Source organism: Pelodiscus sinensis, chromosome 4, assembly GCF_052426305.1.
Source record: "Pelodiscus sinensis isolate ZL-2025 chromosome 4, ASM5242630v1, whole genome shotgun sequence".
In the NCBI taxonomy this organism is placed as follows: domain Eukaryota; kingdom Metazoa; phylum Chordata; order Testudines; family Trionychidae; genus Pelodiscus; species Pelodiscus sinensis.
The window spans coordinates 58,749,501-58,772,951 of record NC_143055.1 but is presented as its reverse complement, the minus strand read 5'-3'; the positions used below and the strand labels follow the sequence as shown (position 1 = coordinate 58,772,951).

Here is a 23,451-nt window from a genome sequence, read left to right as displayed (position 1 = left end):
AGGCTGCAAATGACCCTCTCCTGACATTTTCAGGGAACAATGGTTTCATAGCTAGCCACACTGTGAGCTCTGAGGATTGCAAGTAGTCAGTTATATTCATTGACAAAAAAGGGTGTTGTAAAAGCAATTGCCCTCATGGTTTGTTGATGCAAATATGCAAAACAGGATAGATATTACAATGGTGGGTAACTGCACCATTAGCCTGGGTGCCACTGAATGCAGCATCCAGAGTGAGTAGCCTATGATAACAGATGCACCTCAAGCCAGCACCTTTTCAGCAATATGGAAGAGGCAAGGAGGGGTGCATACATACTCAGTTGGGACAGATGAATATGTAAAGGACACTGAACAGTATCACAGTAAGCAGCATAGTAAATTCAATATATGCACCTCATAGTCTGTTGTATCACACCCAATGGTCACACTGGGGCTATGTCTACACTGGCGGCTTCTTGTGGAAGAACATCTTGCGCAAGGGTTCTTGTGCAAGAAGTCTTGCGCAAGAACACATCCACACTGCCATGTGCGAGATGTGCTTTTGTGCAAGGGCATCCATGGCAGTCTCTCTTGTGCAAGAAAGCGCTGATGGCTGTTTTAGCCATAGGGCTTTCTTGCACAAGAAACCCCTGCCGATCGTCCACACTGCCTTCTTGCACAAGAGCTCCTGCGCAAGAGAGCTTACACCTGTTAGAAAAGAGCGTAGCTCTTGTGCAAGAAGCCCTCTCTTACCACGCCTTACTGTAAATCTTCTTGTGCAAGAGCGGGTGGGCAGTGTGGATGCTCTGCGGGTTTTTGCACAAGAATGAGCGTTCTTGCGCAAGAACCCACCAGTGTAGACATAGCCCCTGGGTTAGCAGGGACAGCCTATTATGTGGCTAAGCAGGCAGCCAGAGGCACCTCTAGGTGGTGATATGACACACCTACATTTCACCTTTATCGCTTCTCCCCTGGGGGCTGTTGATGTGTCTTATCTTGCCATCCCGTACTGGCAATGACATTACTCTGGATTTACATTGCTTTATCTGAGCAGAATTTGGTTCATGGTGTTTTCAAGTCCATGTTAGGTGAATTCTTGTTTAGTGTGTTCACTTACAACTCTAGGTTGGGATTCTTAAGAGTTTCTTTTTTCTTATTTTGATACAACTGAAACTTCTGGGTACATCTATACAGCAACATTATTTCAAAATAACGAATGTTATTTGAAAATAACTTAGTCCGTGTCTACGCAGCAGGCAGTTATTTTGAAATAATGTCAAAATACCGTCAAGCTGAAGGACTTCTTACTCTGACTCCTGTAACCCTCCTTGTACGAGGAGTAAGGGAAATTGGAGGAAGAGTGCTCTATTTCGAAGTAAGTGCTGTATAGATGCTCCTTATTTTGAAATAAGCTATTTTGAAATAAGCTACGCAATTGACGTAGCTCAGTTTGCATACCTTAGTTCAAGGTAAGCCCTGCTATGTAGACACACCCTCTGTGATCTTAGCCATGTAATGTGTTGCTTACAGATGATGTGCAAGATACTCTTCAGAAGGTTAAGATTCCTGTAATATCAACTGAAGAATGCCAGACAAGATACCAGCAGCACATGATAAATGACAAGATGATATGTGCTGGTTACAGAGAAGGTGGAAAAGATGCTTGTAAGGTAATGGGATGATAAGTGCATAGTCATGCATTCTAACTACTGGCTATAGTCTTTTAGCAACACTTTAAAAATACTATCAACTACAGTATTAACAAATAGATGGATGCATGGAGATATACATGGCTACAACATACATTCTCACAAGTATCTGCTGAAAGCAAAGACAGAGATTAAAACCTTTTGGTTGTGTCTAGACTGGCAAGTTTTTCTGCAAAAGCAGCTGCTTTTACGGAAAAACTTTCCAGCTGTCTACACTAGCCGCTTGAATTTCCGCAAGAACACTGATGATCTCATGTAAGAAATTTGCGGAAATACTATGCTGCTCCCGTTCGGGCAAAAGTCCTTTTGCACAAAAGCTTTTGCACAAAAGGGCCAGTGTAGACAGCTCAGATTGGTTTTGTGCAAAAAAGCCCTGATCGCGAAAATGGCGATCGGGGCTTTTTTGTGCAAAAGCATTTCTAGGTTGGCCACGGACGCTTTTCCGCAAAAGCACTTTTAGCGGAAAAGCGTCCGTGCCAATCTAGATGCTCTTTTCCGCAAATTCTTTTAACTGAAAACTTTTCTGTTAAAAGCATTTGCGGAAAATCATGCCAGTCTAGACGTAGCCTTTCAGTTAACATGTAGGCATAATAATACACCTGATTTTGGCAGAGTAGTGGTGTGCAGGAGAGGTTTTTGTAACAGAAGACAAACCTGATAGAAAGCTTATGCTATATTTGAACTTAGTCAAAAGGATGAGGACAAAGAGATGTTAAGATCAAGGTCACAAGTTAAAAATTTGCAAATTGCTATCCTTTCCTCTCTTTCTCACTGGCATAGAGAGGAGAGGGAATTCTAAGAGTGCGTCTACACTGCAAGGTTTAACTCAAAATAAGCTATGCAAATTGAGTTATGTCAATTATGTATCTTATTCCGAAATAGCTTATTTGAAAATAGGGAGCATCTACACAGCACTTATTTTGAAATAGAGTACTCTTCCTCCGACTTCCCTTATTCCTCGTACAATGAGGGTTACAGGAATCGGAGTAAGATGCTCTCTGGCTTGACGGTATTTTGACATTATTTCAATGCCCGCTGTGTAGATGCTAACTACGTTATTTCGGAATAGTGCTAGTTATTTTGAAATAGTGTTGCAATGTAGACATACCCTTACTTATAAATACAAATGTGTATTTTTCAATTCGCTTTAAAGAAGATGATATAGGTATTGATTGGGCCTCTTCTTAGTAGTCTTAAGTAGAAATGTGTTTAACTGAATGAAAAAGCAGTTAACTGAAGCTCATAAAACCTGATTCACCCTTGTACTCCAGACCTTCAAAGGTATTTAGGGGACTAATTTCCACTGAAATTAACTGGGTTTAAGCAACTAATAACTTTGAGGATCTGGGACCGTGTTACACAGCGCAATTACATTGAAACTGATCAATTTACAATGGTCTGAAATGGGAGCAATACTGCGGTGAAATCAGGCCTTTCTTTGGCGGAGAAGTACGGTCCAAAATAATCTTTTGCACATCCTGTTTTTTTCTTTCTGTGATACAGGGAGACTCAGGTGGGCCATTATCATGTAAACATGAGGAAATCTGGTATGTGGTTGGCATTATCAGCTGGGGTGAAGGATGTGCTCGCCCAGAACAACCAGGTGTCTATACCAAAGTGGCTGAATATGCAGACTGGATTATAGAAAAAACCGCATAGATCAGAAAATTCTTTGAAATATTTGGATACTTAAATGATGGCATGAGATAATCCTCAAAGCAATTTTATGACACATATTGAAGTACTGTAAATTGCAGTCTTCTTAAGTCTAAAACACTGCAGCTAGGTTTAGAAAGACAGAGAAGCAAGAATGAACTAACTTTATAATTGTATGTAATAAAAAGTGCAATAAAAATATAACCCTGTTTTATAGTCACTGACCTGAAGTAATAAAGAATATGTTCTAAACTGTTGATTTCCTTTGTCTCCAAATGTATACCAATAATCAGTTTACTGAATCTGTGCCCTTTCCCACTGAGATCCATGAGAAAATTGCCTTTTTCTTCAGTGGGAGAAGGATCTTATCCTCCACAATAAGAAAGAAATGAATTGACACACATACCGGTACATGCTGGGTTCATAAAAAATTAAGGAGAATTTTGTTTGCTGTTGCCTCCACAAGGTTCAATAGCCATTAACCTCAGACTAGGATTCAATATCAAAATATTTTTTAGCTCCTTTCATTGGATTATTGAGGCTTTGTTTGATAATGAGATATTTATTTACCATTGGCCATGTGAGGAACTGAATAGGATAAGGGATAATGATAGTGGAATATGTATTCTCCTGAAGTAACATTTAGATCATTACAAGGAAGAAGAATACATAAATTTCTACAATTATTTAGTAAATTTAATACAAAGATATATCTATACTACCCTTTATGAAGTAGCTGAGTGCTGCACAAACACATTTTTACACTGTATCTTTTATATTTACTTTAGACTTATTTTCTCAAAGTTTTTGGCTTTTTATGAAGAAGAGGCTCTAGATAGATCTTGAGCTGCACCTTCAGTGAATGGGTTATTTATGTATCTTAACATTAGTAGCTCTTTTTCTAATGCTCTGTAACTTTGTGTGAAAGTTGTCGTGATGGCTACTTCTAAGACTGAAATCTGAGATGAGATTTCAGATTTTTAATGGGATGGTTGACACAACCGCAGTATTTGCTTTTCTTGAGCTGGTGCTGCCCATTGTTATTCTCCTCCACGCTTAAAGACTAATTGCCGATTGGAATAGAACTTACAAGAACAGCCACATTGGCTCAAATCAATGTTCCATCTTGCTCAGTATGCTGTACTGTCTTCTGACAGTGACCAGTGCAGATGCTTCAGAGGGAATGAACAGAACAGGGCAATTAGCCCTAGTCTACACTAGGGTGTTAGTTCAAAATAACCCCCCAGAAGTAAAATTCTGGAGTATCCACACTACCAAGCCCATTATTTTGAAATACCGGGCCAGTTATTTCAAAATCTGTAGTCCTACTTTCCTAGGGGAATAACGCTAATTTTTAAATAGTTATTTTGAAATAGTGGTAGCGTTTTTGTAAGTGCGGAGGGGCCGAAACCCTCTGACTTACATCCTTGGCCCGCATTTATGATGGCACATGGTGTCTATCATAAATGAGAGTTTGAGTTATGATGCCCCCAAATTGTGATGTTTCCCCCAGAACCAATCGTGTCGCAAGACGGGGGCCTCCTGTAACTACTCCCCAGAGTAATTCAAACTAATAACTCCCCCGTGATTCCTGGGGCTCTAAGTCGAGGTAGTGCATCCACATTAACGGAGCCTGCCTTGGACTAATTTCAAGGCTTCCCTGTAGTGGGGACACGTTATTTCAATTTTATAAAATCGGGAGTTAGTAAGTCAACTTTAGTTATTTCAAAATAATTTCCTGGTGTAGATATGCCCTTATTGAGTGATCCAATACCAGCATCTGGCAATCAGAGGTTCAGGGAAACACAGAGCATGAGTTTGCATCCTTGACCATCCTGGCTTATAGCCACTGATGAACTTATCCTCCATGAACTTAGGCCATTCTATCTTGAATCCAGTTATACTTTTGGCCTTCACAAGATCCTCGGACAAAGAGTTCCACAAGCTGACTGTGCATTGTGTGAAGAGTTATTTATTATTGTTTATTTTAAACAGCTGCTTATTAATTTAATTGGGTTACTCTGGGTTCTTATATTAATGTGAAAAGGTAGATAACACTTCCTTGTTTTCTTTGTCCGCATCAATCATGATTTTATAAACTTTTGTCATATTCACCCTTAGTCATCTCTTTTCTACACTGAACAATCCCAGTCTTTTTAATTTCTCCTCATATGGAAGCTGTTCCATGCTCTTAATTATGTTTGCTGCCTTTCCTTGTATTTTTTTTCCCAATTCTAATGTATCTTTTTTTGAAATGGGGCTATTAGAAGATGATTTATATAGTTGCATTATGATATTTACTGTCTTCTTTTCTATCCCTTACCTAATTACTAACATTGAATAGATATTTTCAAAGAACTATCCAGGGACTCAAAGATCTCCTTCTAGAGTAGTGACAGCTAATTTAGATGCTATCATTTTATATGTATAATCGGATTAGGTTTTAATGTTCATTACTGTGCAGTTATTAACATTGAATTTCACCTGCCATTTTGTTGTCCAGTCATAATGCTTCATAGTTAAATCCAAAGTTGACTATCTTCAGTAATTTTGCATCCTCTGGAAACTTTTACTACCTCACAATTCAACTCCTTGTCCTAGATTATTTATGAACATGATGAACATACTGACCCCAGTACAGATCCATTAGAGGACGAATAAAAAGGGGGCTTTAGCCTGACGTCGAAACAATGCTAGCATTGGCGCCATGCGAATATCCCGAGGAAGAGAATTCCATAGCCTGGGGGCAAAAGCTGAGAATGCCCTGTTCTGTGTAGATGTTAATCTTATCTCCACAAGTGGGGGAACACGAAGCAAAGCCTCCCCAGTTGACCTCAATCCCTGGGCAGGTTCATATGGGAGAAGATGGTCCTTCAGTTACCCCAGACCCAACTCATTTAAGGCTTTATAGATCATAACTAAAACCTTAAATTGTGCCCGGAAACATACCAGAAGCCAGAGCAGCTGCTGAAGCACTGGCATAATGTGCGCCGTATAACTAGTGTTAGTTAAAACTCGAGCAGCTGCATTCTGGAGCAGTTGAAGTTTCCTAAGGCTCTTTAGAGGCAGCCCCACATAAAGTGCATTACAGTAATCCAGTTGGGATGTAACAAGAGCATGGATCACTGTGGCCAAGTCATGCTTGTTCAGTAAGGGTTACAGCTGGCGGATCAAACGAAGTTGGCCAAAGGCACTCCTGGCCACCAAACAAATCTTATTTTCAAATGTTAAAAAAGGGTCCAGGAGGACTCCCAAGCTATGTACTTGTTCTTTCCGACGGAGAGTAACCCCATCTAGTACAGGTGCCATGCCACATTCCCGAACAGATGGTCTCCTGATCCACAGGACCTCAGTCTTATCTGGGTTCAACTTCAGCTTATTTGACTTCATCCAAACCATCACTGCCTCCAGACACCGATTTAGATCAGTCACCGCCACACCTGGTTCTAATGTCACAGGGAAATAGAGTTGGGTGTCATCTGCATATTGATGGCACCGTCCTCCAAAACGCCTTATGACCTCTCCAAGCGGCTTCATGTAGATATTAAACAGCATAGGGGACAAGATGGACCTTGTAAGACCTCATAGCACATTTGCCACGGGGTCGAATAGCAGCCCCCTAGCTCCATCTTCTGAAAGTGTCCCAACAGGTAGGACCGGAATCATTGCAAAACCAATACCCACCTCTGCCAGACGTCCCAGAAGGATATCATGGTTAATGGTATCAAAAGCCGTTGAGAGGTCTAAGAGAATCAACAGGGATGCACTTGCCTTGTCTATCTCCCGGCATAAATCGTCTACCAGGGCAACCAAGGCTGTTTCAGTTCCAAAACTAGGCCTAAAGCCAGACTGAAATGGACCTACGTAATCTGTTTCTTCCAAGAAAGCTTGGAGTTGCAATGCCCCCGCCCGCTTGAGTACCTTGCCCAACAAGGGAATATTAGCAATTGGGCGATAGTTATTTAAGTCATGTGGGTCCAGGGAAGTCTTCTTGAATAACGGTTTTATCACTGCCTCTTTCACGGCAGCAGGAAACATACCAGATCTAAAAGACGCATTAATAATCCCCTGGACCCAGCCAGTTATTCCTTCCTGGCTAGATTTAATAAGCCATGAAGGGCAGGGGTCAAGTGAGCACGTGGTCAGTTGCACTCCTCCAAGCACCTTGTCCACATCCTCAGTCTGCAATAGCTGAAATGGATCCAGAGAAAAAAGTCTGGGTGGTGCACTCAACACATTCTGTGTCCCACTTACATAGCAACCAGAGTCCATATCCAACTGGATGCGGGCGATCTTATTTGCATAATGCTTTGCAAACAGATTGCATCAGGGGGCCAAAGGGTCCTCTATTTTGTCATGAGTGCAAGACTGCAACAGGCCTCACACTACTCAAAACAATTCCGCTGGACGGCATGGTGCGGACGCGATATGAGAAGTCGCTTTTCTTTGCTGTCAGCACCGCCACAGAGTAAGCTCTAACCTGCAATTGATCAGACTCAGCTCTAGTTCTCCTCCAGTGGCATTCTAGCCGTCACAAGGACCGTTTTGCTGCCATCAGCTCCCCAGAAAACCAGGGAGCAAACTTGGCTCGACTGGTCCGAAGAGGGCGCTTAGGCGCAATCATATCAACTGCCTGGGCTACCTCGATGTTCCATGTATCGACTAGGGTATCTACAGGACCATTTGCCATAATGGCTGAACAATCCCTCATTGTCAATATCACAGTAAACTACTGTGAGAATAGGCAGCAAGGAAATATTACTTTTAAATGCTGTAAGGTGCAATATCCCACACTTAATGAGAGGGTAATTGCTGTACAAATAATCATTACACAGTGAAAAATCTCTTTGGATAAAATGTATTAATTACAGTCACTACTATTATAATGCTTCTACTGTTTAGTGATTAGAATAGGGAGCTGGGAGTCAAGGCTCTTGGGTTCTCTCACCGATTCTGCAAATGACTATCTTGGCCATGTCTTTCCTACACATTTTGGTTGATGAAAGTCATATTGGCTTAAAGTTGCTGTAGTTAGTATAGCACTTGTGTACATGCATACTTGGCTCCTTGTGCTAACACCAGGAGTACTTGTGTCCAGGGCCCTCCTTAGGAGGGTGTCAGGCCTGGGACAACCCCCCCTTTCAGTTCACCCCAGACTCTACCCCTTCCTGCCCCTGCTCTGTCCCCTCCACTCCTTCCCTCACATCTCCTCCCCTGAGTGATGCAGCCTGGAGGATTAGTGGGACTGGCAGCATGGGTCAGAACCCCACACTCACTGGCAGTGGTAGGAAGCAGAGTGACCCAGCTCCAGCCCACTCCACTCCACCGGCTCCCAGCCATGTCATTCTGCTTTCCACCAGCACAAGTGAGTGCAAGAGCAGTTCCCCCCTTTCCTTAAGCCCCCTCTCCGAATTCTTACCTAAATGTCAGCACTATCCATGAGCCAGGGAAAGCTAGGTGGAGGCTTCCACTCTGATCTGGTATGCGTGCCTAGAAGCTGCCTCACCCTGCAAAAGGAGCAGATGTTCCCCTTAGCCTGAAAGTCAGGGAATGAACCCAGCAGCTGAGAGAACCTCCTTCAGTTCCCCACTCTGCCTGATAAGGGCAAGGGATCTGAGCAACGTTTCCTGACTTTCAGCTGAGTACTCTAAAGTGAGACTAGAGAATGATTTCTACTCTCTGGCTCCTCTGATATTCAATTATTTAAAGTGGAATAAACCTCACCAGGAGAGACTGAAGGAGCCTCACAACAGAATAACCCACAATCCTGTGGTTTGGGCACTTGCCTGAGAGGTGGGGCTATCTGCCTTTGATTTCTTTGCCTCAGAGTGGGGAGAATTCTGCCAGGGTCCCAGGTGAGTACCCTAACCACTGGTCTAAACGTTGTAAGGGAGCTGTTCCTTTAGATGTCAAAATGGCTTGGTTCCAGAAGAGGGGTTCCAAGCTGTGGATCACAAGCAGACAGGCACCTTCTTGCAGGCCAGATTTAGGCCCTTAAATTTGTAAGAGGGTCAGCGATCCTTGGCAGCTTCCATTGGTTAACATAAGTGTCTGCGTGGCTAGTGTGCTGGCTTTTGTGGATCACATTCTGGAGCACCTCTGTCTCCCAGTTCATTGTACTGAACACTTTGACACCTAACTCTGGGTATGTGGAACTCATTGTTCCTCCAGAGCTTTTCAAGTTGCCTAAAATTAGCATCTCAATGCTCAGTGTTGCAAAACCTAAGTTTTTATTCTGTCCTTCTGTCCCATATACTTAGCCAATTACTGAAAAACTAAGGTTCCTTCCATTCCCTGCCCTTCACCTCATTTCCTGCACATTTGCTTGCAGTGGGTAGCAGCCCCAGCTCTCCTTGTCTCTTCTCCCTGACCAATCAGCGTGAGCAGAGCCAAAGAGAGAAATAGGCTCTATTCCTCCTTACTTTCCAATACAGCTGACTATAGCAAAATTCAGAAAAGCACCCAAACGTGTTTTTAAGCATGAGTTGTGCCCTGTTGATTTCAACAGTATTCAAGCATATGCCTAAGTGCTGAATAGGAAAGCTTTCCTGGATCAGGGTGTAAGGACAGGTCTAGTGTGTAGAGCACTGATTTGGACCTGAATCTTGTTGAAGTTAATAGGAACTAAGGGTCTGTACCCCCTGCTTGCTATTCTCGATAATCTCCCCTCTCTCTGGGGGAAGGCAGCCCCCAGCTGCAAGGCAGGACCAAGATTGCTCCAGCCCCAGTTCCCCCCCCATCTGCTGGTAGATGGGGTTACAGGGCCTTATCATCCCTGGCTCTCTCCTCCTGGCTGCCAGGGTTGGGGGCAGTGCCTTGCCAGCCCCAGCTCTCCCCCAACCATTGGAAAGAGCTGAGGCCGCGCCATCCCCGGCTCTACCCCTTCCCCCAGGCTGATACCAACCATCCCCAACTCCCTCCCCATGGGTCGACAGGCCCCGCACTCTCCTCCCATCCACCAGGAGGGGAAGAGGAGCCACTCCAAGGCCTCGCCAGGCTCCGTGCTCTCCCCCTGGCTGCTATGCTCCAGGGAGTGGGGAGGAAGAAGGCCATGGCACAGCCACTGAGCACTGGGGAAAAAGGAGGGTGGAGGTAGGGTAGATGCAGGTGGGACTCCAGAGTGACGTGATGATGTCACTCTGTCATCCCGACAGAAACGTTTTTTATATAGAGAGATTAAACATGCTTAAGGACCTTACTTTATAAAATAACCACTATTTTTTTTTGCTTCGGCTTTAACAAAGCACTTGTTTTTTCACTTTGAAATTCTAAGAATAAAATTAACTTTATGACTAAAATATGTTGAACATTCCAATAAGCACACAAAAGCAGCAATTTCCATTCTTTGGAGGCATTTGCACGAGACAGCTGGAATTGAAGACACTCTCTTAATCCAAGGAAGAATCTTTGGAAAGTCTGCTTTCAGAAAATTATTCTACTAGTAGGTGTGCAGGCAGAGGAAGAGACAGAAATTCAGAAAAGTCAATGCACAAAAGGAACAAGAATTCCAACATCTTCAGTGGGAAAATGAAAAGCCTTAGCCATACTTGGATCATAATTTCAGATTTCTCAGCAAATGGAATCTCTTGCTATAGATATGCAAAGATTCCTATTCTAATTTCTTTTTAAAATGAAGCACTTGTGGAGTACCTGGTCACAACTGCAGAGTTCATACAGACAGCGGAATGAATTAGATGAATGTTAGTAAAGCCTCTTTGCAGACCAAAGAGTAAAACCCAGATGAACCTTTTCGGGGGATTGACTGAGCTGACTGACTCTGACTTCTATTTTTCAGGCGTCATTTGGAGATCAAAGAGACTAATTTACTTTTCTGTTAATGTTCAAAGGATTGATGAGTGCAACCTCAAGTTAATTTGAGGAAGGTATGTATGTTAAGTGGAGAATACCTCCTCTCCCAGCCTAAGGTTCTGTGATTAAACTGAAGTTTAAGTCACCTCTTAAGCCTCCCAGACTTAAGATTTGTCTGCGACAGTATAACTATCTGGACACTTGTTATGACAAAAATGTTCACAACCAGAAAGACAATGTTATGCAATGGACACTTCTAAAATAACATTGTTTTCAAAAAGGAACGTTCATAATTGTCTCTAATCATGCTGAACACATGATGCAATTTAGTGGGTGCAACTGATAAAGATTCAGCAATTTATCCAGGTGAAATAATTGCTTTAGAACCAGTTAGGTTGCACTATCATCATCACTACTTATATTTGTATTGTGATAGATGGGAGAGAAAACATGCCCCTTGCCTCTTGGACCTCCCCCACTCCAAACACATCCCCAAGGCGCTGTCATGAAGGACCTGGTCAATGCCAAGTAAGTCTACTAGTATTAAATATTCATACTTCAGCATCTACTGGAATAAACTCGTGGATATTTTTTCCTGTCATTTTTATGTTGTGAATGTAGTTTCTTTGAAAAAGCTATTACTGTGAGCCCATAGCATGAGTATAACATTACATTTATTTTGTGAACTGAGCTGGGCTGAGGGGATGATGGTTTGGGAGGGGACCCTATTACAGAGTGAAACCAAGCAGCCACACTACTTCAGACTCTTCTGTGTTATGTGTGGTAGGAGAGAGACATTGTAATGAGTAGTGATAATAAGCCAAAAGGAGAAAACAAAAGCTCCCACCTGGTGCCTTGCTTGCTGCTCAGCTGATACAATATTTTTTCTGAAGCTGCAATAAACACGATTGATGACCTCGGATCCTGCGATTGACGTAAGGAGCAGTGAATGTGGCTGTATGCCACTCAGATATGGTACCTTTATAGTTCCCTGATTTTCATGGCTTTTTTAGACCAGGCTGTTCTAACTGCTGCTTTGCAGCAACAACCCCTAGGGTTTCACTGGAGCATAGCAACTATACCAACATGCATATGCCAGGTGCTGTGGCAGGGGCTAACTGCCATCTTCCTGCTGTTCCACATTAATGGATTTTGCAGTAGACCATTCGGTCCAGTTTTAAGTCTGCTTTGTGCTTCTGGAAGCTGTAGAAGTAGCCTGAAGGGAGGAAGGGTCTGCTCCATGTTATGGTTATGAGCATAACCCTGCCACTTCATGCATTCCTTTCACTGTGATGTATTTATATTTCTAGAAATATCACCTTAGGTTTGATTGATTCTGTTAATCAGTAAGCTGTCATTTAAAGAATTAACTTGCCAGCATATGCAGAATGGGCAGATGACGGTGTTTAAAAATTATACATACCACTTTTAAAGAGAAGTGACATGAATTTCTTCCTTAGAAAGGAATCTTGTCTGGGCCCTTGTCCACATTACCACAGCTATCTGAAAGAGTCTTGTTTCTTTGTCATTGTCAATTAAATTACAGAAAAAGAGAGAGATTTAAAAATACCTGTACATGAAAAACAAACTTGAAGTCATTGTGGCCATATGTCACTAGGTGGTGCTTTTGCTCAGATTTGTCTTGGATTTAACAAATGGTGAAAATAGAGGTAAATTCTTTTCACATTTTTATAGGGGTATGTTATAACAGTTGGCAAAAGTGAATACCTGTCATAGATCTGAGAAGATGGCATTTTCAGATCTATATCTACAATAGAGAAATGGCAAAATGTAGTGTTTTTAATTGAAGAGCTCAAAGGACTCTAAGACGATTGGTATCATTAGCCATCCTTTTCCATCTGGTGCAAATGAGATACAGAACAGTTGAGAGGCTTGCTGGGTGTCAGGATGTTGCTGGAATCCAGGCCAACTTGTGCTCTGCCCAATTTAGCTACCTTTCTTCTAGGCTCAAAGACATTTCAATTTTTTATTAGCTGTATGTTACCAGGGTGAAGGTCACTAAAAATGTAATTTCCTTGTGCGCCAGTGCATCTCTAGACTTGAGACATAGTATCAGGAAATAGTTATAGTTATTTTTGCAAAAAAGGTAATATACCAAACTCACTTAACAGTCTATACCAACTTCCACTAGTGTAGGCCATGGAAGAAAGTTTGAAAGAGATGCTGAGGAAGGTAATCTCAAACTAAACCTTACTCAATAATCAAGGCATTAATGAAGATTACCAGCTATCTCTGAGCATTCTGTTTTCCTCTTGTATCTTTTCCTCTTGGCCTTTGTGTTTTATCTGTTTAGATTGTAAGTTCTTCTACTGCCTCTACAGTGCCTAGCATTATGTGACCTTGCTCTTGGTTTGCCTCTAGGCATTAACATAATACAAATAATGAACCATAGAATAAATAACCTGTATCTAACCTATAAATCTCTATCCTGTTATGTTTATACACAGATGTGTGCTACAATGACATATCTTAGCAAATAATAATTTAACATGTTTTATATTGAGTTTTTCAGTACATGTGTACCATGATGGTAACTCACAACAAGTCTGTTGGTAAAATAATATTTTCTTCTTAAAGCCTACGGACCTGGATTCACGTACTTCAGTGAACCACTTGCTTCAAAAAAGCTTTCATTACTTGCAGGCTGGCTGAGCTCATTCAGTCACTGGATGATTGCTTTCAAAGTATATTTGCATGCACTGACACCTTTCCACCTGTGTGCCCCATGTAACTCATTCAAACTAGCCAGTTCAAAGAGTTTTAATCAAAGTGCATGCTGTACATTGCAGAAAAGCAATTGGTATTCAACCTTGGATAAATAGCAATACAGAGCTTTCCAAAAGCTGAAAAATCTCTACCTGTTTTTATTTTACAAACCTCTATTCTACAGGGACAATGTTAAGCTAGTGAGTGATACAATATAAATGACCGAGGGGTGGTCACTTCTAATTTTTTGTACCCTATTAATGTTGCCTGACATACTTGACCATTCTAGGAATGACACTGTTTCTATTCCTTCTTTGAGAGTATTGTAAATACCTTCTTAATGTTGTGATCTGGTGCAGTCATTAAAGAGGAGCAATCATGCATGTACACTTAAACCAGCACCTACATAATCAACACAGATTGAGAGGTCCTTGTTGCAAAGACCACCCTTCATCAGCAATCAGACAATAAAATCCTACATTCTGCACTTCCTCTGTTATGTTATTTCACCAGGTCAGCTGCAACATTCAGCAACTCATTTTGAATTTCATGGCTTGTTAAGTTTAATGTACCATGTGGTTTCATTCAAATTGTTCATATTTCATAAAAAGACAACAGAGCTCTGGAAAATTACCCGTCTTACTGATGGTTGTGTTGACTGGCCCTTTGTAGCAGAAATGCATTAGTATAAAGTTAAGGTAGCAAACCAGTAATTTTTCTTGCATATTCTTTGTTTTCCTGAACAGTGATCTTGTGAGAATTAGAAATCAGATAATGATGTGGCCAATTTGTTAGCTGATTGGTAAACTCTTCACTTAGCCATATACTCTACTTATATCCAGGAGTGCTGGAAAAATTTGTATAGTGGGGGTGCTGAGTGCCACTGAACTGGACTGTGAGCCATGTGTATAAAACCATTTCAAGCCAGCTGGTGCAGCAGTAACCTAGTTCCAGAAGCTATAGACATGCTTTTTTAAGTTTCTCAACGATCTTGTTCCAGTCTCTCAGCTCTTTCTGTAAAACCACTTTCTTATTCTGAAACATAAAAAATATCCCTACAGGGCTAGCAAAATACAGCATCATCAGGTATACTCTATTCAGTGTAAGGATACTGATCAATCCATGCAGCTGAGAAGGAGTGATTTTTGCCTGAAAAGAGTAATTATGCATTTTCCAAACAAATTTCCAAAGTGCACATTGGCTAAATTGCCTCTTGATCTATTTGTATTTAAATGTACTGGTCTTGGTTTAAGAAAGCTTGTATCTGCTGTCACTATTTTTTTATTGATTACTGTAGCTATTTCTCTCTCTATACCATTCCACTGTCTGTCTGAATGAAATTCTCACATGTCATTACATCACTACTATCAGGAAACCTGCCTACAGCATACTAAGCAGCTTAGTGGCAGTGGGAGTAGTGTCATAGCTTGAAGTTAAAGTCTAAGTGGACCTCACTTTGTGGTGGGTGGGCAATGACAGACAGATCTTCTGATTCCTCAGTCATTTGACTACTGTAAAGTTAACTTTGTATTGAGAGAAAATTGCTCACTTTCAGGCATGTTTCCAATGCAACACAAGACTGTGTGAAACTTTCTTGGGGGTAGGTTTTGTTACAAAATCTAAATTCAGAAAAACTCCTATTTGATTTAAGTATATAAATGTGATTTGGTCACTAACAACATGGGTATTTCAACCTAATAATCAAGCAGTGGTAAGTCACATCCTATTACTCATCTCCCACCCTTCTTGGCCATTCATTCCACTCAGGGCAATGCTGTTGAAGAAAAATCTCTGACCCTCAAATTTAAATTCAATCTGGTCTTTTACTAAATGTGTATTGAATGTAAATATTGTTTGCATAAAGTGAACATGTGGAAAGAGAAGTAAGCCATTGTGGTTTCTAATGCCATTTCTGCTTCAAAAATCTCTGCCGCGTCCAGGGACTGCGTTTACTCTTCCACTTTTTTTAGAGGAAGAGCAAAGGCGCTCTTTCAAAAGCCCTGTCTTTCTCGTTCTATGAGGAAAAAGGGATCTTCTGAAAGAGGGGGGTTTTCTGAAAGGCCCAGTGCAGATGGGCCAAATTTTGGAAAAGCCTCTTCTGGAAAAAAAAATTGGAAAAGGATACGCAAAATGCGGAGCGTAGTGTAGACCTAATCTTTTTTTGAGAGGGGAGATCACATCTTCACATGATATTCAAGATGTGGATGCAGCATGGAGTTATATAGAGGCAAATGATATTATCTATCTCTTTTGTTAATGATTCCCATTCTGTTTGTTTTTTTGACTGCCATTGCACATTGAGTGGATATTTTTATAGCACTATCCATGACTCCAAGATCTTTTTCTTGATTGGCAACAGTTGAGTTAGACTCCATCATTTTATATGTATAGTTGGGATGATGTCTTCCAATATACATTACTTTGCATTTATTAACACTGAATTTCATGTCATCTTGTTGCACAGTCACCCAGTATTGTGAAATCCCTTTGTAATCTTTTGTAGTCTGCTTTTTACTTAGCTATTTTGAGTCATTTTGTCTCATCTGCAAATTTTGCCACCTCACTATTTACTTCTTTTTCCAGATCATTTATGAACATGCAGAATATTACTGGTCTCAGTTCAGACCCTTAGGGGACATCACTGTTTATTTCTCTTCATTCTGAAAACTGACCGTTTATTCCTATCCCTTGTTTCTTATCTTTTAACCAGTTACCAGTCCATGAGAGAACCATCTCCCTTATCCTATGAGAGCTTACTTTGTTTAAGAGCCTTTGGTAAGGGATCTTGTCAAAGTACACTGTAAGTACTGGATCTCCCTTGTCCACATGCCCCTGACACCATAAAAAATGCTAATAGAATAGTAAGGCATTATTAGCCTTTATAAAAACCATGTTGATTCTTCCCCAGCAAATTTTACTCATATGTGTCTGACAATTCTGTTTTTTACTATAATTTCAATCAGTTTGTCCAATTCTGAAGTCCGGCTTACTGGCTTGTAATTGCCAGGGTCAGCTCTGAACCTCCTTTTAAAAATTAGTGTCACATGAACTATCCTCCAGTCATTTGGTACGGAATGATTAAATGAGATGTTTCACAGCACAGTTAGAGACACCAATTATCATATCTTGAATGTCATTGCTGAGCCCCAAAATTAATGTATTGCCACAAAAAAAGAGGAAAAATGCTACTTTGAAATTAGATTTCAGCTATATCTACCTGAAGAAATGCACACTTATGGGGAAATTAAATGGAGGGGGAAATACAATTTGATGCTATAGTATTCTGAAAGGCTAGGATTCTTAGTGCAGTTTTTTCACCAGTCACTACACTCTTGACAAGATCTTTAACTTGAGACAGCTTTTAGAGAAAATGGCTGAATTTAAAAGTTGTGTGAAGCATTACTAGCACATGTCTATCAGGCCTTTGATTCAGTTCATCTAGCAAGTTTGGGGGGATCTGATGAGGTGCTTCAGCATCTCTGGAAATAATTCTGCAATGGAATGGAAAGGTGCAAGTTAGTGGAAAATACATGGCATGGTTTCCTATTTCCCAGGGCTGTGCTTCCACCATCATTTTTTCCATATTGGCGTTGACTAGTTGATGACAAAGCTTGAGGAAGCAGGTGTTAGTTGCTTTGAGCTGAAACCATTCTTCAGTGTGTCAGAATCTTTGTCCTATTGGCTTTGTCTTATTGGCCAGGTGATGGCAATCTGGTCTGGCAAGAAGCAGAATGTGTTCATTTGTTGTTAATCCTGACAAAATGAAATCCCTCGCTATTTCATAAACAGTCTCCAGGTCCAGATTATAGCCAGCTCAATTTTTAGTTTGTTCAGATGGGACATTGTGCATGTCACAGTTGTAAAATATTTTTGGCAGCATCATAGACAGAATACTTGAAAGATGTGGATATTCATACAGCAGCAGATGCTCAATAGAGATGCAATGACATCAAGCTTGTTATACAGCTGGGCATCTATAGACCCATAGTTATGCCAAATCTGTCATACAAATGTAACACATGGGTGTTGAAGGTCAGAGGAACACTAGACTGGTGCATTTGATTCTTGTTGTTTCAGTCAACTGCTCTATATCAAGTGGCAGGACAAGATCAGAAATGAGGATATTCTAAGATGAACCTGGCAACCACTCCCATCAACACTGTATCAATTTTGGTGACTTTCTTGGTATGGACATATGAGAATGGAAGAACAACAAATTCTGAATTATGTGACCACTACATGACTGATGTGGGTGCCAGAAGCTTTAGAGCCATAATAATGTTGTGAGTGATGGACACAAACTAAATATGCCATCAGATCATCTTAAGCACCTTCCCAGAGACTGATTTGGAAGCGCTCTGTTTGCTGGGAGACCATGCTCTTTGAGATTTGCCATTGTGATGATATTCTGACAGTAAAATATTTTGTGATTTCACCCCAGATTTGTAGTGGCTAAAGAGTCATACAAGATTATTTGAATGAGGAAGAAACAACATACTTTCAAAGTTGTGGTATTATATTGAGTGATATGTTTAGAAACTTTTATGGAAGCAGGGAGCTTACATCTAAAAGAACATTTGTTTAGCTAATAGTGATGAGGCTTTCAGACAAAAGGACATCATGGTTGAGTCACTATACACAAAATAATAACATGCACTTCTATAATGCCTTCTACCTGAGGGCCATAATATGTTTTAAAAATATCATATGATATAGCTTCACAAACATTCATGTGAAATAGATTTGAATTATTATTTTTGTATTATTTACAGATTAGGGTGCTAATTCAAGCATCCTTAATCAGGATAGTACATAAGCATGGATTTAATTTTAAGTACATGATTAAATCCCTTTGGATATGTCTACACTACAGCGCTATTTCGCATTAACTTAATTTGAAATGGTTAATTCGAATTAAACTAATTTGAAATAACGGATCTAGACACAAAATCCTTCTAGCGTTTTGCTATTTCGAAATATTGCGTCCACACTGATTGGACATGCATTTAAGGGCAGCTGAAATCAGTTCCAGCAGGGCATCAGGTCAGTAGTTGCTTTGTGTGGCTGCTGTCTGAGGCTATCTGAGGCTTGTGCTTAAAGGGACCCCCCTGGACAGCTGGTTCTCAGCTTTCCCACTTGCTTGCCTACCTCGCTGAGGGACAGCAAAGCATTTTCCTCTCTGGCTGTTTTGGTCACTCTCATTTGGGACACCACAGCACTTGGCACCATGGAGCCAGAGCTGCCCCCGGGCACTCTGGCACTCATGTTGAATGTGTTGCTGCAAGCCTGGCAGCAGTTGCTAGAGGCTGCCTGGCACCATCTGCTGCAGGCCAGCCCTCTGGCCCTCCCCCTGCCCCCCTGGGGGCCGTGGAGGAGCAATGGCCGGATACCAGTGTGCCTCGCTGGCCGGATACCAGTGTACCACATCGTCCTGGAGCACTGGGGAGACCAACAGTGGACCCAGAACTTCAGGATGAAGGACACCTTCCTCGAGCTCTGTGAATGGCTCGCCCCTGCTCTGTGGTGATGGGACACACGCATGAGGCCCGCCATTCCCCTCCACAAGCGGGTGGCCATCGCCCTCTGGAAGCTTTCCACGCCAGATAGCTACTGATCTGTCGGCAACCAGTTCAGCGAGGGGAGATCCACTGTCGGAGTGGTGCTCATGCAGGTACGGCAATCACCAGCCATTGGGCCAGGAAGGGGGGGAGGGCTGCAAGGAGGAGATGGGCTGCCCCAGAGAAAACGGGAGGGAGGTGGTGTAAGTGTCTTCCATGGGAGGGTTTGGTCTGTCCCAGCCGTGCAACAGACTGCCCGCGATGGCCAGGATTGCAGTGGGGGTCGCTTCTGGTAGTGAGGTATGGGCAGTGGCAGGGAACGAACACTCCCAGCCACCTGGTCACCGCAGTAACCCTCGGTTTTGTGTGTCTCTCTGCAGGTGGTCAAGGCCATCAACAGGGTGCTGCACCGCAGAGTCGTCCGCCTCACTGACCTGGACGCGGTCGTTCATGGGTTTGGCGCCCTGGGCTTCCCCATCTGCAGGGGGGCAATCGATGGGACACACATCCCCATCTGTGCCTGGAAGACCAGGCCTTCCTCTACATCAACCTGTGGAAGAAAACATTGTCCTCACTCTGCGTTTGTAAGTAACAAGTAGCCAGAGGCAGTTTTATTATGAGCTGCAGCAAGGGAAAAACTGGTTTGGACAGGGGGGGAAGCGCCCCCCCTCCGAGGCAGATCTTTGAATACAAGCAATTATGAAGCAGTTTATATACTGTCCATTAGATATAATAACAATTAGTCTCCTTCCCATTACAAACACCAATGGCTAACAGTTATTTAGTTCCACCTAGATGCCCCTTATCTCAAGGTCCTTGCCAGAGTCAGCATTCTATCCTTATCTCTGTATGGAGGCGAGAGGCAAAGGCAGCGTCTAATTACAGATCTTGCGTTGTCAGGCCACAGACTTAGCCTGACTCTTGCTCTCTTGTTAACAAGACCAAGATGGCTGCACACAAATGCCCTTATTTTCTTTTCCTGCCTCCACAAACTGCAAGGGGTACTTATCAGTGTGCAGTGTCTCTCCCCGGGGTCAGGAGCCTGTCATGTGCCTTCACACATAGACGCGTGTGGGGAACAGGCCAGGGCCCCTGCATAGCACCCAGCTGGGGCCACATGTCCCGGCTGGCATGGCGGAGGCACAGGTTGCTGCCTGCTCCGTGGTTGGCAAGGCCCACATGCACGGTCCCTGGGCTCTGTCCCTCCCCTCCCCCTCCCCCAGCCTGCATAAGGGTATTGTGATGGCACTCACATGCGGAGGCCTCCCCAGCCTCGGATGAGGCTGCTGATGGGCTCTCTTGTACGGCTTGGGGGTCCTGGGTGCAGGGCTCATTCCCTGCAGGCTCCTGAGGCTCCTGGCTGTCGTCTTCCTCCTCTTTCCCTGTGTCAGGGGCAGAGCCCTCTGTCCCGGGGTCGATGACCACCAGGGGGGCATGGACCATCTGATCCCCCAGGATGTGGTCCAGGGCCTCATAGTGCGGGCAGGTGTCCGGGTCAGCCCCTGGTTGGGAGCCCCTGGCACAGGCCTGCTTCAGGTCTTTTATTTGCACGAGGAGTAACAGTTAATTCAAGGGAAGGGTTTTGGATTGGACTACCGCGTCTACACGCGGCGAGTTAATTTGGGCAACTGGAATTTTAAAATGGTGACCTGCCGTGAATATGCTAATCAAGCGCTGGATATTTAAATCCCACGCTTCATTAGCAACTTTGGTATGCTTCGTTTGCCTCCCTAGCTCGAACTAGGGGGCAAGTGTAGACATTCCCTCTGAGAGCTTTGTTCCCAAATCTACTTTTTACAACATGCATGACTGATGGCTGTACAGATGGGTTAGAAATCTTTCAGCGGTTTTTATCCTTCACTGGTTGCTGTAAATTGTGGGTTGCCAGTTCTTTCCCATATTTGCTTTCTGAGCAGCTGTGCAAAGTCTGGATTAGACATTTTGCAGTCATGGATCTAAAATGTTGGATGGATGTAAAATGTTATGTGGCCATGTCTCTAGCCTCTCCTAAAATTAATAGGAAAAACATTGTTACAGACTAACTCGGCTATCCCTCTTAAGCTAAAATTCATAGAATACCATTCACATTCCTTGAATATTTAGTGCACAGGAACTAAAGTGAATTGGGCCCTAATGATCTACAACAAACAGAACTATGTTGCTTCTGCAATTTGTCTACTGTTGAAATGTTACTGTTGCGTTAATGGCAAGTGAGTGTCAAACACTCAATGACATGTTTTGGAAATATTTGCTAATTAGTAGCTCGTTATCAGGACATTAATAAATCTTTCAATCTACGTCATGGTACTATTTCAGCTGCCATGAGAATAACAAATGATTTCAATAATGTTTCACTGATTATTCTGTACTGTTGTTCGTAAAGTGCTTGGTTCAGTAGACCTTTTGCTTTTATTGAATAGATTTAATGAGATTATCCTGTTTCCTTGGGTTGGTTCCAGATAGGACTTGCTATCACTGTAAACACTGTTAAATCCAACACAATTCTTAATCAAATGTTATTACCAGTAGCTCTTTCATTACTATAACACAGTAAGAATCTCTTAGGTCCAATCTCCTTTTCCATTTATATTAATAATATAAAATAGCTGGTAGCTCCCCTATTCATGTTTGTGATGATGATACCATTTTGTATTCTGTGAGTCTGAAATAATTAATTCTGGGTTATGAATGAGCTGCAACAGAATTGTAACATTCAGCAAGCTTTCTTTGACTTGTGTGTGTTAGTTCATTAATCATCATTTCCTAATTGTTAGCAAAGTTAATTAAGGTACCAATAACTTACACAATGGAACGAAGATAACAAATGATCAGTTAGTCGTAGAGTAAACTGTGTTTCAAAGATGCTTGGGTATATGGCTCAACAAATTTATGTTTATATCTAATTCTCTTCATGTAACAGGCCCTATTTTGTATTTAGAATCTAGCATAGCAATTGTCTATTCAATTCAAATGATGTAACAGTAATCACATCTCATAGATGGGAAATTTTTTTTCATAAATTTATTTCCAGCAATTGTGTCTATTACAGAATAATCAGTTTGTTAATTATAAATATTAGCATGTTCTTTTGTACTTGTCTTCATAGAACAAATAAATGATAGCATCTTAAAGTATAACATGTTCCCCCATACATCATAATTAGACAAGGGTTCAATGTCTCTACATATTGTACTTGCACTTTCATCTTTAGTGTGTCACGACCTATTTGAAGACATTATTAAACTAATTGTTGCCAAGGTTACAACTAACTTCGGTAGATAGTCTTTGGAACTGTTAGCAGTTGAGCATTACATAAGTTTTGGAAAAGTAAAATGAACATATTTTGAATTATTAGTTTTTTTTACCCAAATTGAATTTGCTGAATATTTTTGCTCCCCTCCCCCTTGGTTGAGGTGCTATTTACACAATGAAGAGCAGGAGTAACAGATGCAACCACTTGCTGCTGTTTCCACATCTTCCTAGTGCCACTGGATAGTTTGCATGAAGTGCTGTGGTGCCATTTCTCCTCGTTACCAAATTTAGGCAAGTCAGGGGCAGGCAGATAAGATCCGTGCTATTCTCTGACACTGTAACTGTCCCTCACTCTTGCATGCTGTGCGCAAAATGGGAAGTTTCCTTAGTTTTCTCTCTCCTCATTCTGTTTGCTCAGAACAATCTGTCCCTGAGGAAGGATGGGCAAGAGAACTCAGGCTATAACGCTCTCAGACGACATCCTGACAATGGTTTGATTTGATGAGTGTAGCACGAGATCCTATCAGACTGCACCAAAATGTTAGTACAGGAATGATTTTCTTGTTCATAATGTAGTCTCTCTCTTTTTCTATGTCAGAAAGAGGTGGACCAACCAGCAGAAGTTTGGTTGAGGGCTTTCTGCATTTGTAGTTATTCAGGATTCTGTCTCTTGAATAACCCTGTGGCTGTCTACACTGGCGAATTATTGCGCAGGTACGGCCGTTCTTGTGCAAGAATCCACAGAGTGTCTACACTGCCCACCC

At 42.0% G+C, this 23,451-nt stretch overlaps 1 protein-coding gene across 1 annotated transcript in view; it reads left to right on the top strand.

Moving 5' to 3' along the window:
- LOC102455335 (coagulation factor XI) overlaps positions 1–3,598 on the top strand; it is a 35,403-nt gene extending 31,805 nt beyond the window's left edge. Inside the window, exons 14-15 of the mRNA XM_006128454.5 lie at positions 1,507–1,646; positions 3,189–3,598. Of these exons, the coding sequence (XP_006128516.3) occupies positions 1,507–1,646; positions 3,189–3,344 (296 nt within the window). The 3' untranslated portion in view covers positions 3,345–3,598. The remainder of the gene's footprint in view (positions 1–1,506; positions 1,647–3,188) is intronic.
- The last annotated feature ends 19,853 nt before the right edge of the window (positions 3,599–23,451 follow it).